Source organism: Notothenia rossii (genome assembly GCF_949606895.1).
Source record: "Notothenia rossii genome assembly, chromosome: 1".
In the NCBI taxonomy this organism is placed as follows: Eukaryota; Metazoa; Chordata; class Actinopteri; order Perciformes; family Nototheniidae; genus Notothenia; species Notothenia rossii.
In genome coordinates, this window is record NC_136912.1 from 86,097,665 (window position 1) to 86,114,380 (window position 16,716).

General features: G+C 41.8%; 1 protein-coding gene across 2 annotated transcripts; it reads left to right on the forward strand.

Moving 5' to 3' along the window:
• Window positions 1-167: 167 nt before the first annotated feature.
• On the forward strand, window positions 168-16,715 carry pfas (phosphoribosylformylglycinamidine synthase). 2 transcript variants are annotated; one of them, XM_079692857.1, is made up of 28 exons: window positions 168-365; window positions 2,816-2,938; window positions 3,585-3,720; window positions 4,540-4,645; window positions 4,745-4,946; window positions 6,435-6,540; window positions 6,679-6,819; window positions 6,899-7,023; window positions 7,120-7,248; window positions 7,335-7,472; window positions 8,118-8,246; window positions 8,354-8,427; window positions 8,510-8,666; window positions 9,896-9,957; window positions 10,052-10,213; window positions 10,339-10,575; window positions 11,049-11,279; window positions 11,613-11,793; window positions 11,920-12,003; window positions 12,808-12,963; window positions 13,334-13,453; window positions 13,546-13,718; window positions 13,804-14,011; window positions 14,428-14,519; window positions 14,603-14,717; window positions 14,801-14,950; window positions 15,114-15,254; window positions 16,110-16,715. In XM_079692857.1, exons 2-28 carry the CDS (start codon window positions 2,818-2,820, stop codon window positions 16,418-16,420), a joined length of 3,987 nt encoding a protein of 1,328 aa, XP_079548983.1. In that variant the 5' UTR covers window positions 168-365; window positions 2,816-2,817; the 3' UTR covers window positions 16,421-16,715. The 2 variants fall into 2 exon arrangements, with proteins under 2 accessions (XP_079548983.1, XP_079548984.1); XM_079692858.1 differs by having other exon boundaries at window positions 13,573-13,718.
• Window position 16,716: the final 1 nt, after the last annotated feature.

Below are 16,716 nucleotides of genomic sequence, written 5' to 3' on the forward strand. Positions count from 1 at the left end.
ACCTTAAACATATAAATACCAGCACATTGTTTTTAGTAAAACTACAATATTGTAATTACTCAGAATTAAAAACATGAATCACATTCAAAATATCGTCGACACACTTATTCCACGCTTGTTAGACAACTACAAACTTCACACTTAGTAAAGTCAGTAGGTAACTACTGCGCATGCGTACACATTCGACCGACTCCCACGTGGGTAAAGTGGTCTTTCATCCATCCTGTCAGTCTGCAGACCTCAGGCACCAAACCGCCTTCATTTCATTCAACACCAGCAATACTTTCTCCAGGATTCCTCCAGGGGTTAGAGACTTCTCAACTTTTCATCCCGAACTATCTCTCAAACTTCCGGAGCTGCTGCACGTAAGTTAAGCTAACGTTACTAACTAGCTTTCTGCTAACTCTGGTGCCTTTTAGCCACTTAGCTTCTTGTCAAGTAGCTACAACAAAACAAAACATGCGCACAACTTTTTGTGATCAAGTAGGAAACCCAGGGGATTATTTCCCTGATATCTCCTCATGTCACAAAACACGTTACGACGTTGTGTCCTCCATGTTGTTAGACAGACTGTTTGATACACAGTTGCATCATTGTGTGTGTGTGTGTGTGTGTGTGTGTGTATTGAGTTAAAGGCTAACAGAAAGCGCCTGACGACCTGCAACAAGCACACAATCATGGAGCTAATTGCGAGGAGGCTGAGAGTGTTTAGGATGAGCTGGTTTCAGATTATATCATTTTGGTAATCAATGAGTCATAACTGTTTTTAAAGCTGTTTCAGGAGCATGTATTTATTAATGTATTTTCTGACAGGCTATTGTGAAAGTGCTAAATATAAATACTTGTAAACTAAGATGTCTGATCCAAAAATATACGTTTTAATAAAATCATCTTTCATGATGAAAGCTGTGACTTTGGGTTGCTGTATTTATGTGACTGAGTAATTCTTACATATTTTTAAAGGTCCCATTTCACTGATCATAATTCCATTGTTGAGGTATACTAAAATATATTTATATTGTGCAATTTTCCAAAATCGCATTGGTTTCTCATACAGCATCTCTTTATAGTATGTGTATTCACTCTCTGTCCTAAACGGCTTGTTGGAGCTCCTCCCCCCCTCCCTTTAACTAAATAAATAACTCACTCAGGTACCTCTAATCATTGACCCATGTTTGTATAATTGAGTTAACTCCGTGTGTTGCTGCTACCATACATAATACTTGACGTGGAAACGTTAGCCGTGGATGGGGCTACACCATGGGCGTAGGAAGCATCGGTGTGACAATTTGACAGAGGATGTGGGCGGCTGGTGGAACTCACCTCCTCTAGGAGTCCGGGGGCATGCTCCCCCGGGAAGATTTTTTTTTAAATATTGAAGTTAAAAGCATCAATCTGCTGCACTTTGAGAGCAACATTAAGAGATCTATGGATACATCTCTCAACACCCATGTAAAACAGAACTGGAAACAGATGTACTTGTTCTTTATGGATATTTGACAAATCACTCCCCTTTTAAACTGTATTTTTGTGTTACTGTCCTATAGTATGAGTTTGAATTATTTCATACCTGTTATTTTCTTATTTTTTATAACTCTAATGATCGGTGTGCCTTGTAAATACTTGTTTACATAAATGATTACCAAACTGTTTGAGACCCACTACTTAGGGTGCATTCACACCAGCCTTGTATAGTCCGGTTGAGAAAAGATTGAGTGTGTGTGTGTGAGGAAGTAACGTAACGGCTCCACGGATTGGTCCATTTGGGCATGGGCACGTCACTGTACCCAGGAAGAAAAAGAGAAATCTCCAACGAGGCGTTCTGGGGCAGCATAGACCGGTATTTTCTGTGTTAGAGTTTTACTCCCTACAGGGTGTACTTTGAGGGTTTGTGACTTTGCAGACCGTTTACATGCAGAAAAACCTTCATAACACACAAGGGGAAGAAAAGCATTACATGGGACCTTTAAGTAAAGGTATTAAAACTGAGATTAGGTGGATTTACCATTAGACTGCTGCCACATGGCCTCTAAAATAATAATACATGTAATATTGGATTATGTGGAATAACATTAACAAAATAATTGAAAATATAAATTAAAGAAAAATACTATAAAGAAAAAAACTGTTTAATAATCATGCAATTCACATAAAATCAGGTTATGCTCACAGATAAAATACATTTTCAGAAGAGATTCAAAATACATACTACATGATATTTTCTTTGGGTAGGTTGATCCACAGCCTCAGGGCCTCGACTACAAAAGCTCTGTCCCTTTTAAGTTTTCTCACAAAGTCAAAGAGACAGAAGATCACTGCTTGAGTGTATCAAACAAAACAAGATATATATATATAGATATATATATATACAGTATAATAGTCAGTAGCCAGGTCACGGAGAGCGTTAAAGGTATTCAATAAGACCCTTATATCAATCCTTAAACAAACAGGAAGCCTATGTAAAGAAGCTAAAACAGCTGTGACATGATCAAACCTCTAGGTTGTAAAACTTAAACACTGATACCCAGAGATATTGATAGAGATACCTGCACTGAGGCCTCGGTCTGTTATCCTGTTAATGATCTTTCTTTACCTGAACTAATGTAAAGGTAAAGGTCGGCCTCAGTGAGAAGATGTGAGTTCTTACATTTCATTAATCATCTGTAGTGACCTCTGATCCTTTACTTAAGAATATGCACATAGTAAGAAGAGGTAAATCAATGTCATTGACTACAATTCATCATCTCTGACATTCTGTGATAGATTTTTTAATGGAGGTCTTTAAACTGGATTTCTTTCTCCGTCCCTCCATCAGTCATGGCGGTAGTGCGGTTCTACAGTAGTGAAGTTGTGAATGGACGCGCCGTACAGAGGGCCGCCGCGCTGCACCCCCACCTCTCCATCAGCAGCGAGCTGTGCTACAATGTGGAGCTGACAGGTGAGTGTAACAGATGAGGATTCTAATAATTAAACATATGGAGGTTGTGTGCACAGCTTACAAATTCTCCTTCTGTAGCCTGGAGAAAATATTTCCCAAACCTTCTGTCTTTCCATTTCTCCATGTACTAGGGCTATACAAATTTGTATTTATTTTAATTAAGCTTCAAATGTCTGCTTAAGTCATCACCCTAAAACAACATTATAAATTACCAATTATCTTTCAACAAAAAATCCTCAATTAGATTTATGCAATGCATTTCATTCTTATTATTTATTTTTGTTCACATTATTTCATGAAAACAGTTTTTGGAGTTAACAACGTTTTTGGAAATGTTTGGTCCCCACAAATTGGAAACAATCCTGAACAGACACCACTAGAATCCACTCATCTATAGAATAATACCAACAAGTTCAATATATGTAAATAATTACCTGCAACCGTGCAAAAAGATATGCTTTGTATAGAATGAATAGACATACAAAAACTCTGACTAAGATATAAATCTGCTCTGCAGCTATATGTTTATTTGTAAATTGAATGTCAATGTTATGAATAAAGTCTCAAACTCTTCTCTACAGCCTGGAGACATGTGTATTTTCCATTTATCCCTGTTGTCCTGTTCTCACTGTGTCTTCCTCTGCAGGCTGTGAGAGTCTGAGTGGCGAGCAGAAGGAGGTTCTCCTCTGGTTGTTCCGTCCCCCCCTGCAGGCAGAGCCGCTGACGGAGAACCCCAACCTCACAGAGGGCAGCGGGGAGAAGCTGGTGGAGATTGGACCCAGGTACCACTGCTCCCTACAGTCTGATAAATGACCTCCATTACAAAATGCGCCTCTGCTTTGGTCCTATAATGGGCTTTCTGTTCTTCATTAAATAGACATTTTTTAAACTGATGAAGTGAGCAATACACAAAAAAACAAGTTACCATGTGTTAGGTATGAAAGGTCATCCATTAAAAATTCCAAACTAACTTATTCGCTTTTTCTGGAGTTTTTTTAAGATGCTGAATTGTCATCGAGATTGTCAGTAGTCATTAGTTGGCCTACATTTGACATTTCTATACGTTTTGGCAATTAGAATTGGGTTGGATGTTGTTTAATGACTGACATTTTTTTACAAATCTGGGAAATATGATAAAGGTGATGTAGCTAATTTAGTTCCATGGACAAGCACAAGAAGTTTAAACCCCACTAGCAGCCACATTTTGTTGTAGGGTCACAATATAAACATTGGCATTAAAGTGGAGAAGGAAGAGTCAAAGTCATTGAGGAAAAAACTGCTCTGTCCAAGAGGAATGCTCAATTATGAATGGTTGCTTTTTTAGATAAAAAATATACATGTATTTTATTCCTGTGAGATACTGTAAGTAGATCCATTGGAAGATCATTTGCAAATGCAAGATGTAATCCGTCAGACATAATGTGGGCGAACATGATTTGCTTTCTTATGAACTCCATGAGGCAAAAAATAAGCCTATGGTATCATTTTAGGTTTTTAATGATTTAAAAGAAATAGCTTTTTTGAATCCGTGATACTGCAGATAATTCATACCTGTGAGGAAGACATGCAAATATGTTATTCATGTTGTTTTTGCTCTTCAGGTTGAATTTCTCCACCGCCTGGTCCACTAACACCGTGTCCATCTGTCAGAGCGTCGGCCTCACCGACGTCACACGGGTCGAGCTGTCTCGCAGGTTTCTAATCAAGGTTTGCGCACACGCAGAAACCAATCTTTCTAAAGCTCTGATCCAGGGTTACATTTTACGTCATATTTCTGCTTTCTGATGAGATCTGTGTCCCTCCCAGCCAAAGAATGGAGAGAAGAGCCTGAACGAACTCAATGGAGACATGAAGAAGCTGATTGAGTGTCTGTACGACAGCATGACCGAGTGCATCTATCAACATCCCATCACTTCCTTCAGCGTGGAAACCAAACCACAGCCGGTGTTTGAGGTGGACATCTTGGGGAAGGGCCGTGCAGCCTTAGAGACGGCAAACGATGATCTGGGTGAGACATTTAACCACTTCTTAAGTAACGGAGAGTCTCTTTAAGCACTTTTCAGCCTCTCCATCTTTCCATTATCGCACTTAATGTTCTGTAACCTTCCTCTCTTTTCTCTCTTATGCCTCCTTTCAGTCTTCAGCTTTCTGTGAGTACACTGTGTCGGCTGGTGATGGTCGTAATGTCACATGATGCATGACATTATTACTTAACTGGCTTTAAAGTCACAGGGCCGCAGTGATGCCGCTGATGATCTAACACGTGCATGCATGTGTCTGTCTAATGATGTTACAGCTAATGAAAGCCATTAAAAGAGAAAAGAGGCTCTCTATTTAATGGAAAGTCAGGTGCTGAGTAATTTGATCTTAATGGTTTTAAGTCCATCACACCTCACATCAGAGACAAGTAAAAAAGGCTGAATTTGTAAATAAGTTTTAAATGATATATGTTGGTTCAGAACTTAACCATTTTAATTTCTACTACCCAAATAAGGGCTGTAGCTAAGGAGTCCTTTTTATTTGAAAACATTTCTTAGTAAATTTATACATTTTTTTTTACCAAATCTGTTATGTCTTCTTTGATGTTTGATGTCATGAAATTGTCACAGAACTAGGTTGGTTTTGTAATTTGTGCCAAGTTTATAATGAATTTTCTCCTGATTGACACATCAATTAATCAGCTTAATTTCCTCGCTCTAACCGTTATTCATAAAAAAACAATACACTTTATTTGACGTATTCTCTCGTTTTATGAGCAGGTTTCACTCTGCCCACAGCGACAGACAGGACGTGGTGTGTGTGCTTACGTTCACGCTCTGCTGAATCACTTCTGTCCGGCTTCATCAATATTCACAGGCTGCTCGAATAGATGAGAGTAATTTCAGAACATACTTTGTAGGCTCTGCCATGCTCCATCAGTGAGTAGATAATTGAAAAGGGCACATTTGAAACTTTGGAAACTATATAGCTGATGAATTCCCCTTAAGGGTTGATTTCACCTTCATTATTTCACTTCCCTAGATGAGGTAAAGGTGGTGTTTAATGAAAGGGACCCACAGTCTTAAAGATGGCAACACATCACCTTTAAACATTTTACACTTTATAATAACAGTCTCTTAAATTGAAATGATGACATGGAGCTGTGTGTGTTTGTTGATTGATTTGCATCCTGCTCAGCGTAAAGCTTCACCCACATAAAAACATTTGTATATACTGTACATTACTGGAAGGGGGAGTACATGGGGGCTGCATTCAACCACAGCTAAACTATTAAAACATTTGTTTACAAACTCACACAACTTCAGCATTTCAAACCAAATCTAATCTGTTGATGCAACATGGGCTGAGTAATTCTTTATTTTGTGGTTGAAGTGTTCCCTTAAATGAGTGCAAACTACTTATTTGAACATTTTGAATATGTTTGCAGTGTTCTCTCTTTAGTTGTGATTTATTTTTAAGTAGCAACATATCATAATATGTGTTGTTGTTGATACAGGTCTTTCCTTCGACTCCTGGGACCTGGACTACTACACAGCAATGTTCCAGAGGGTTAAAAGGAACCCCACCAGTGTGGAGTGTTTCGACCTGGCCCAGTCCAACAGGTGGGTTTGTGTGCAGCTCGCAGACTACCAGGACTGCTTTGTGTTCTGCTGTACATGTTGCTGGGCTCTGTAGTTTTTGTTGCCGAGAGTTTTTTTTAATGAATTCTCCAATGTCTTCTTTGTACTCCGGTGTCGCAGCGAGCACAGTCGTCACTGGTTCTTCCGGGGGCGGATGGAGATCGACGGGCAGGAGCAGAAAGAGACTCTTTTCAGTCTCATAATGGACACCCAGCGGCACAGCAACCCCAACAACGTCATCAAGTTCTGCGACAACAGCAGGTGGGACTGGAGGTTTTGTTGTTATATGTGTGTGTGTTTCTGCTCACACTGACTCAATGTGAAATGTGTATGTGTCTAGTGGTATCAAAGGGATGGAGCTGGAGTGTATTTACCCAAAAGACCCATCTCAAGCCAGCCAGTATGAGACTCGGCACTCAGTGAGACACGTCATCTTCACAGCAGAGACACACAACTTCCCCACAGGTTAGGATTCACAAAAAAACAAAAGTAATTTGCTGTCAATGTTTTCATATGCAATTTGTTCCTACATAACTATTATCAAACCCATGTGACCTACAGGTGTAGCCCCCTTCAGCGGAGCCACCACCGGCACAGGGGGTCGTATCAGAGACGTGCAGAGTGCAGGGCAGGGGGGCCACGTCATCGCCGGCACCGCAGGGTACTGCTTCGGAAACCTGCACATCCCAGGTCTGAAGAACATGATGCTATACCTTATTTCGTTTTAATGTGAATTAGAACTTCAATCAATAATCGTCTGACTGTGTTTGCTTTAGGTTACGTTCTCCCCTGGGAGTCTGAAGGGGAGGGCTGGGAGTATCCTTCCAGCTTCGCCCCCCCGCTGCAGGTGGCCATCGAGGCTAGTAATGGAGCCTCAGACTACGGCAACAAGTTTGGAGAACCTGTCCTGTCAGGTAGGGAGGCCCACTGAAGCATGCTGGATTTACTTTAACGGTTATTGTGCTATCTATTTATCTGCAGATCATTCTGTAGTCTATACATTGTTTTTTTTAAATGATGAAAAAAGGCCATTTATAGTGTGTCCAAACTCACAGATTGGATTTACTTTCATATTTGACAAAGAAAGCTGCACATTCCCACATCAGGATCTGAAAAGGAGAATCAAACATTAGCTGATACATTTTCTGCCTATTTGCAAATAAATAGTTAGACTACTTTGAACAGCTATAATAGATTTGAGTCATTATTTATTTGAGTCATTATTTATTCAATTCAATCAATATAATAATAATAATAATACAATAATTTATTTAAATAAAATCTTGAAGTGTACAAAGTTTCTGGTATATCATACAAATGTTATATATAACTATGTTCTTTATACCGAATAGTTTTCATAATCATACCTCATTTTTAGAAAAAAAATTTAAAAAACAAAATAGATTTGTATGAAACTAAAATGAGCAAATGCAGGTTTTCCACTTGATAAATTACTTCATCATTTGTTATAATGAATTTTCTTAAAGTCTACAGACGGAGTGATTGTTATTCAATTGTTCAAGCAATTCAATAAAATGTGTTGGATTCCCTCCTCACAGGATTCGCTCGTTCTTTCGGGATGCGTCTGGCTGATGGAGAGCGGCGGGAGTGGATTAAGCCGATCATGTTCAGCGGGGGTCTCGGTTCTATTGAAGACACACATGTGAAGAAAGATGAGGCAGAGGCTGGTAATGCTTTAGCTCAGTGTGTGAGGAACATCTAGTCAATGCAGAGTCTATATTTACACATATCGATGAATGACTCACGCTGTCGCTCTGCTGTTCACGTCGATCAGGAATGGAAGTGGTGAAGATCGGAGGGCCGGTGTACAGGATCGGCGTGGGAGGAGGAGCGGCCTCTTCTGTTGAGGTACGGTCGCTATGGGAATCAAACAGCAGTGACCTCACCTGGTGCTGGAGTTTCTGTGTATTTAAATAGTTTTGGCTTCCAGGTTCAGGGGGATAACTCCAGCGAGAGGGACCTGGGTGCAGTGCAGAGGGGAGACGCTGAGATGGAGCAGAAGATGAACCGCGCTCTCAGGGCGTGTCTGGAGAGGAGCGGCGGGAACCCCATCTGCAGTATACACGACCAGGGGGCGGGAGGAAACGGTACCAAACAGGAACCTTTTTTTATTGAGATGGATAACTGAATATCCACCAAACATTTAAAATCTCTTTTTACATTTTGGTTTCATAAATGGAAGATAACATAATGACCAATGTAAGATGAGAGGACTGATTTCACTATACTCTACATCAGGGGTGTCAAACTCAAATACACAGTGGGCCAAAATAAAAAAAACAGTACTAGTCGAGGGCCGGACTGGTTCAATGTTTATTGCAGAACTTATTGAAATGAACTTATTGCACATATTAAACCTGGAACTTACAAAGCTTAAATTATTGCCTTAAATGCATTAAATAATCAGTCGCATTCATTTCTTATGGCTCTATCTGCAGCTTTTCCGGAGTCATTCCTTATGATTACATTTTCCCACAGGCCAAAAAACAGCTTAAAAAAAACTATTTCCCTCAAAGAAAAAAACAAACATGCCCTGTTGTCTCAAGAAAAAAAGTGCAGAAGGAAACATCCATGTAAACTCAGTTTGCTGCTCTGTGATGATAGTTCAAGCCAGATACTTGGCATCTCATCTTGGGTGTAAATTCATCAATGTTTGGGGTCAGGCTCTGAGCTGAGGAAACCCTCAGGGTCGAGTGAAGGTGTGCGTGCAATATACCGGCGGGCCATATCTAATAGTAATTAGAAATTATCCTGCGGCCGAAATTAAATCCACCAAGGGCCTGATTTGGCCCCCGGGCCTTGAGTTTGACACATGTGCTCTACATCAATGACATATCCCATGTATTCGTCCGTTCCCTTCATATTAACCATATATTTATATTGATACAATACATATATATATATATATAGATATATATATCTATATATATATATCCTTTCATACATTTTCAACATTTGTGATGTTCCTGCATCTGCCTTATACCACACCCCCTACGTTTTTAGTGCATTTTTATTGAATTCTACTTTTAACTTTACTTTTACTTCATTATTTAAAAAGATTATTTTGGGCTATTTCTGCCTTATTTGACAGAGGACAATGTAGATAATAAGTAAATAGAGAGAAGGGTCTGACATTGAACCAAACTTGAACAATCGACATGTCAGTTGTATGGGATGCACCGTATCCACTTTGCTACAAAGGCGATAATTACTTTTCTACTTCTGTCGTAGAAACATAGATTTCTATTTCATGACTCGTGTAAAGCTTAGGTGATGACACAAGAGTTAACATGTTGAATCAAATGTTCATCTTCAGGTAATGTGCTAAAGGAGCTCAGTGAGCCTGCAGGAGCTGTGATCTACTGCAGTAAATTCAAGGTAAGAAGCACATTACCACAGCTACTAAGATGCACTAACTCTCACATTTTGCCATTTCTTATTGTTTCCTCTTCTCTCCATCTGTGTTTCGTAGAAAGGCGACCCCACGCTGAGTGTGCTGGAGCTGTGGGGGGCCGAGTATCAGGAGAGCAACGCCCTGCTGCTCCGGCCATCAGACAGAGACTTCCTGGAGAGAGTGTGTCGGAGGGAGAAGTGTCCTGTGGACTTTGTGGGAAACATCACTGGAGACGGCAAGGCAGGTTTCAGCCTGGATCAAGCCCAGGAATCCTTATCCATTTAACTAATTAATCAGCTTTAGGGATCGGTGGTTGTTCTCCTCTGATCACACTAAAATAGATTTTAATCTCATTTCTCCCACAGATTGTGCTGGTGGATGATGAGGCGGGCAGCGGGGGTCAGGCAGACAGGGGGCGCTGTCCTGTCGACCTGCAGCTGGAGTGGGTTCTGGGGAAGATGCCTCAGAAGGAGTTTAAGATGGAGCGACGGGCCCTGAGCCTTCAGCCTCTGGCTCTTCCTGCTGGGCTGAAAGTCAAAGAAGCTCTGGACAGAGTCTTACGTTTGCCTGCTGTGGCGTCCAAACGCTACCTGACCAACAAGGTGTGTTTTTCATCCCTGTCTCACACCGTCCCTGTATTCAAAAGTAAGACCCGCCCCTGATTAATGCCTGGCCACTTTGGTCATAGAGCCCGAGCAGAGGTGCCCTTAAAGAGCATTGTAGTCATTCATTCATTTAAGAAAAAGTTTATCTTATTTCTCCTTCTTTCTTCTTATGATTAAAATGATTTCTACTTTTTTCGATCTATAACCCACTATATCTTGCTCTTCTGATTGTTAAATGTGATTTTCCCCCCTGCGATACACCAGGTTTTTTTCTCTAATTTTGTATGTGTTATTGTGTTGCTGCTCTTATGCTTCAGTTTGCTTCTAGTTCTCACCCTTGTCTTGCTGTCTCATATGTTTCAGTCACTTCGACACAATTGAGCTATAAACCTAAAACTAAGAGGTACATTTTGTGCAGACACTTTGTGACTCCTCTGTGTCTTCCCCCCCTCCCTCCCTCCCTCTCTCAGGTGGACCGGTCTGTGACTGGGTTGGTTGCCCAGCAACAATGCGTCGGCCCTCTTCACACCCCATTGGCCGACGTGGCTGTTGTTGCTCTGTCTCCGTTCGGTCTGGAGGGGGCAGCGACGGCCATCGGGGAGCAGCCCGTGAAAGGCCTGCTCTGTCCGTCCGCCGGTGCTCGCATGGCTGTGGGAGAGGCTCTGACCAACCTGGTGTTCGCCAGAGTCACAGCTCTGAAGGTGGGCGGAGGATGGAGAGTCAAACGTATAACAAATAAAAAAGAATGCAGTCCTTCTCAATAGATAAGATAAGAAGTACTTTACTGATCCCAATGTGGGAAATTTTACGTCGCAGCAGCATAAAAAACAAGACTTTGTACATTAGAGAAATTAAAAGACTAGAAATAAACAATCCAAAATGTAAACATCTCAAATAGGAATAAAAATAGAGCATCCTTTTTTACCTACAAGATAAAAAAAAACAAGTCTCTGTATCTTATCTCATTTAAGAATTCGTACAGATAACAGATTTTTGTTTCTTTTAATATAAATGTCCGATGTTGTTTGTTCCAGGATGTGAAGTGCAGTGGTAACTGGATGTGGGCCGCCAAGCTGCCGGGTGAGGGTGCCTCTTTGTGGGAGGCCTGCCAAGCCATGTGTGAGGTCATGGGTCAGCTGGGAGTGGCCATCGATGGAGGCAAGGACTCTCTGAGTATGGCCGCCAGAGTGGGGAAAGAGACGGTCAAAGCTCCAGGTACTCTCACTGTGTGTCTGTTTGTATGTGTGTGTGTCTCTCATTGAGTGTGTGTCTGTCAGTCTGTCTGAAGTGTGTTGTGAGTTGATTAGTTATGCCTGGCTTTCACGCTGCTTCTGTTTGCAGGTGCTCTGGTTATTTCTGCATATGCTGTTTGTCCTGACATCACAGCCACTGTGACACCTGACCTGGAGGACCCAGATGGCAAAGGTATTTCTCACACACACACAAACATACACACAGACTTAAATAAGATTGCCCATAATCAGCTGAAATGGCACTAAAACATTTTTGGCTTTAAGCTATCAGTATGAAATAAATGTTGACCGCACAATGTATAGGCTATAGAATAATGAGGCCATTGATGTTTGGTTCCATTTAAATGTTGTTTGTTTTCCCTCAGAAAGATTACAAAAATAGAATGCAATTGTGTCCTTTGCAGTCCTTTTCCAATAAATGTTACTAACACCAGCTCCAAAGGTGTTAAATATCAAGGATTTTGTATAGGCTCATTTGCATATTGGAGACATTATTGCACATACTTATGCATAAAGCTTAGTAGTAATGTTTGTTGCAGTGACGGAGAAGAGAGAGAAACCCTGTGCTGTTGGCAGTTGATTCACAGACCGCAATTATTCTGAGCAGCTTTGGGAATGAATTACAATATAATATATTTGAATATATTTCTCGCTCTTTCCCTGGTGGCCTAAGTATGTCTCTGAATTCGTTGCCAGTAGTTGGGGCTCTGAGGGGAAACTGAAATTGTTCCGGTTGTCTTTTCAACTCCAACAAAAATGCTACTGGGGGAAGGAGGAACGTTTTTTATTGCAACTACAAAGACATGTCTTTTATTCATAGCCTTCAAATGTTTTTTTTTCACTTGGCAGAAGAAAAACTTCTGAATTTGATATGTTGTTATCTCACCCACAGCACAACTCTTTCTCTTCTTACAATAATACACACATATTCCCTCACACACTCTTCAGTAACACACTCTTTGTCCTCTGTCTGCAGGCGTGTTGTTGTGGGTTCCTCTCAGTCCAGGCTGTCATCGTCTGGGAGGCTCTGCCCTGGCTCAGTGCTTCAGTCAGCTGGGAGACTGCTCTCCTGATCTGGAGAAACCAGAGCTGTTCGCCGCCTGCTTCAACACCACACAGGCGCTCATACAGGGTGAGCAGAGAGCCAGCTGCCACGGGGGGGAAGTTTAGCGCTGAGATCCAGTCTGTGAGCCAACTTTTCTTTAGCTTTTTTATCAAGCGACTGTTCTGTGATACACAGCCGCCGAGGGGTTACTGTGTATTTTCAGTAATAAAAGCAGCGTGACCTGGTAGCTCGAATCTTTTCACATTTCTTTTTCACAATTTATTTGCTAATGATGAGAGGAAATTGAAGTTGCCCTTTGACTTTAAAAAGAAGTTTGTTTTCTAGTCAGGCAATCACTTAAAATGAGAGAGTTAGGTAGATTAGCTAAAGGAAGATTTTAGTTAAATTGTAAACTGTGGATAAGAAGAGGCTGACATTAGACGTTTCTTCTGTTCAGATCGTCTGCTGAGTGCGGGACATGACATCAGCGATGGAGGCCTTATTTCCTGTTTGCTAGAGATGGCGTTTGCAGGGAACCGTGGGATTGATGTCGAGCTGTCATCACAAGGAACTGGAGGTCAGTGAGCCGATGTGTCTCTTTGTTTGGTTTCCATATAATTCACACATACGGAACACAAACTGTGTGGTTGTAATCATAAGCTCATGCAGTGTCTTTTGGCACGTCTGTCTTCACAGTCATGGAGCTGCTGTTCAGCGAGGAGCTTGGCTTGGTTCTGGAGGTTTCACAGCTCAATGTGGAAACAGTGTGTCAGAGATACAGTGATTCAGGCGTGCAGTGCCATCGAGTCGGCAGAACCTGCGGCTTTGGGCCTGAGGCGATGGTGACACATTAACCTCACTATATATCTCAATGATTTTCATCTCCTCTGAGATACTGACTAATGTTTTCCCTCACTTATCTCACAGGTCAGTGTTCATGTGGATGGACAGGAGGTACTGAGAGAGCCGCTGCCTCACCTCAGAGCATTATGGGAGGACACCAGTTTCCAGCTGGAGCGCCTCCAGGCCAATGAGATCTGTGTTAAACAGGAAGAGGCAGGGCTGGCCAAGAGGACACAGCCATACTTCAAACTGACCTTTGACCCCTCTGTGATGCCCAGCATACGCAAGCTCAGTAAGACCAAACATGATTGGTGGCATTAACAATAATTTACTGTATGCAACTACAACAAAGTGCTTTTTTATTATCAAGTCATTATTCAGTATAATTTCATTAAACAATAATCATTTGGTCTATAAAATGTTTGAAACAATAATGGCCTTCACAAATTGCCAGAAAAATAGACCACATTAAATTGGAGTCCGGTTTGGTTTTCACAAAAGGCAGATTAAGCCTCTCGCCCCCTGGCACACCTTTTTGCATTTTGTAGTATAGCAGATTTGTGGTGTCGGATCTCGCGGCAGAAAAAGGCAGTTTTTCTCTCCTGCTTTGAAAAGACAACAGTTTTCATTGCAGTGATATTAAAAATGTTATGATTGAGTAGTTCTAATTACAAAAAATGATCTCTCTGATTTGTGCGTGTCTCTCAGCTGGAGGTCAGCCTCGTGTCGCTGTGGTCAGAGAAGAGGGCAGTAATGGAGACCGAGAGATGTCTGCTTCTCTGTATATGGCGGGCTTCGAGGTAACTGTTAACAGCTTTATTTACTCAATGAACTGTAGACCTTAGCTCCACAGCTGGTGACTCTACTTTATATGTTCTTGGAGGTGTGGGATGTCAACATGCAGGACTTGTGCTCTGGCTCCATAACTCTGGAGTCGTTCAAAGCAGTCGTGTTTGTCGGTGGATTCAGCTATGCAGACGTCCTGGGATCAGCTAAAGGCAAATAAACACTCATTTCTAGATCTTTCACTGCTTTCATATACACATTATTCTTGTGTGACACCTTTCATCCGCCATGACAGGCTGGGCTGCTACCGTTGCATATAACCCCAAGGCAAAGGCCGAGTTTGATCGCTTCCGGCGCCGCGACGACACACTGAGTCTGGGAGTGTGTAACGGCTGCCAGCTGCTCGCCCTGCTGGGCTGGGTGGGAGAGGACCAGGGTGGAGCAGGTAAGAGGAAAACAAGGGCTTTAATAGAAAACAATATACTATAGTAGTAAACTGACAGGGTGCAATGGCAATATGTGAAGATATGAAACCCGTCGCAGAGGAGACCTTTTGCAGAGGTTGCTGTGATCAAATCTCTTTCTAATTATTTCAAATTTTCCTCCAGGGAGTGAAGTGGCGCTGACCCATAATAAGTCTGGCCGGTTTGAGTCTCGCTTTGTCAGCATTGGGATCCAGGAGTCCCCATCCATCTGGCTCAGAGGCATGGAGGGCTCGGCTCTGGGAGTCTGGGTTGCTCATGGAGAAGGTACAGTATTGTGGAGTCGATGATGTGTTTTTTTTCTTAACTTGAGACAAAGGTAAATGAAGTTGGTGCGAGTAGCCCTGTTTTTAGTCATGTTAATAACAATAACAGGCTCACAAGGTTGTTCAGAACAGGAAGTCTGCGTTGAATTCAAAGCCTCTTTACTTGTTTGGCCTTTAAAATACAAACTGAAATGACGGGTGACAAAACACTTCTGTACCACGGTTCAGACTTTTACATTATTTTCTGAGAGGACAGCGGATAAACGCCAGCTTAATCAAGAAACTGCAGCAGCAGAATACAAGGTTACTGCTGGTAGTAATGTCTCAATAATATCATAACAGCGACTACTATAAATCCGCTGCATTCATTCAACTGTAATAGAAGACTACCCGCATAATTTGCCACAAGGCGACATCAGGTTTACACCAGTCTACAACCAATTAATTGCAACTATAGTGAGAGCAGTTCACATAGGTGATGATGACAGGAAAGGCAGGTTCATCATGTCAAGTTCTTTGTGGCACTCGTCTAATTGTAATGTAAAACTAAAACTAGCGTGTCCCCTGCTCAGGGTTTACAGATGGAGTTTAGCTAGTAGCTAAATCTGGTAAAAAGTATCTTATTTGAGATTTGTACGTGATGCCTAAAACAAATACATTTAATAAAATAAATCTATGCAATATGACAACCTGCAAACCTTAGTTCAGACATTCAGGTGTGAGAAGGCTCATACAAGGACAAAAACAGTTTAAAAATAACTTTAAACTTGTGCAACTGGTTCAGCTGACTCATGAGTCACAGGTCAGTTTGTTCTGTAGTCAGCAGCTGTGTGTGGTATTGATTCTTCCCCCGCAGGTCTGATGCAATTCCGCAGCTCGCTGGCCGAGGAACAGATCATTTCTAGTGGCCTCGCCCCCGTACGTTACCTTGACGACCTGGGTCAGCCCACTGAAGAGTACCCTCTGAACCCGAACGGCTCCCCGCGGGGCGTCGCAGGGCTCTGCTCCAGGGACGGGAGGCACCTAGCCATGATGCCCCACCCGGAGCGCTGCACCCTGGGGTGGCAGTGGCCTTGGGCTCCCAGGGACTTCAGGCCCTCCCTCACACCTTCACCATGGCTGCGCATGTTCAAGAACGCTGCCGCCTGGTGCAGCAACACAGCGTGATAATACTGTGAACAACGGATCCTGCCGAAGTAGTATTAAAGTCTCCAGGGTTTGTAGGTCAACTGAAACTGTGTAAGACACCTGTTTACTTGCTGTGGTCCTTTTTGTGTTTGCAATATTACGGAAACGTGCTGTAATACTTTATGACTTTGTTGACTTTTACGTTCCAAATGTTTCTTTCTTGAGATCACTGTAAATTGTGCAAAATGTCCTGTCTGCTGACATTACCAGTGTTGCTCTACTGAAACTTTAAAAATAGAATCATTTGAAAATAAATAATTAAAAAGCAGAATAAG

Coding starts and splice junctions, on each gene's coding strand:
- pfas (XM_079692857.1), top strand. CDS start 2,818: ATGGCGGTAGTGCGGTTCTACAGTAGTGAAGTTGTGAATGGACGCGCC. Junction 4,947..6,434: donor GACGGCAAACGATGATCTGG/GTGAGACATTTA, acceptor TTGTTGATACAG/GTCTTTCCTTCGACTCCTGG. Junction 10,214..10,338: donor ACATCACTGGAGACGGCAAG/GCAGGTTTCAGC, acceptor TTTCTCCCACAG/ATTGTGCTGGTGGATGATGA.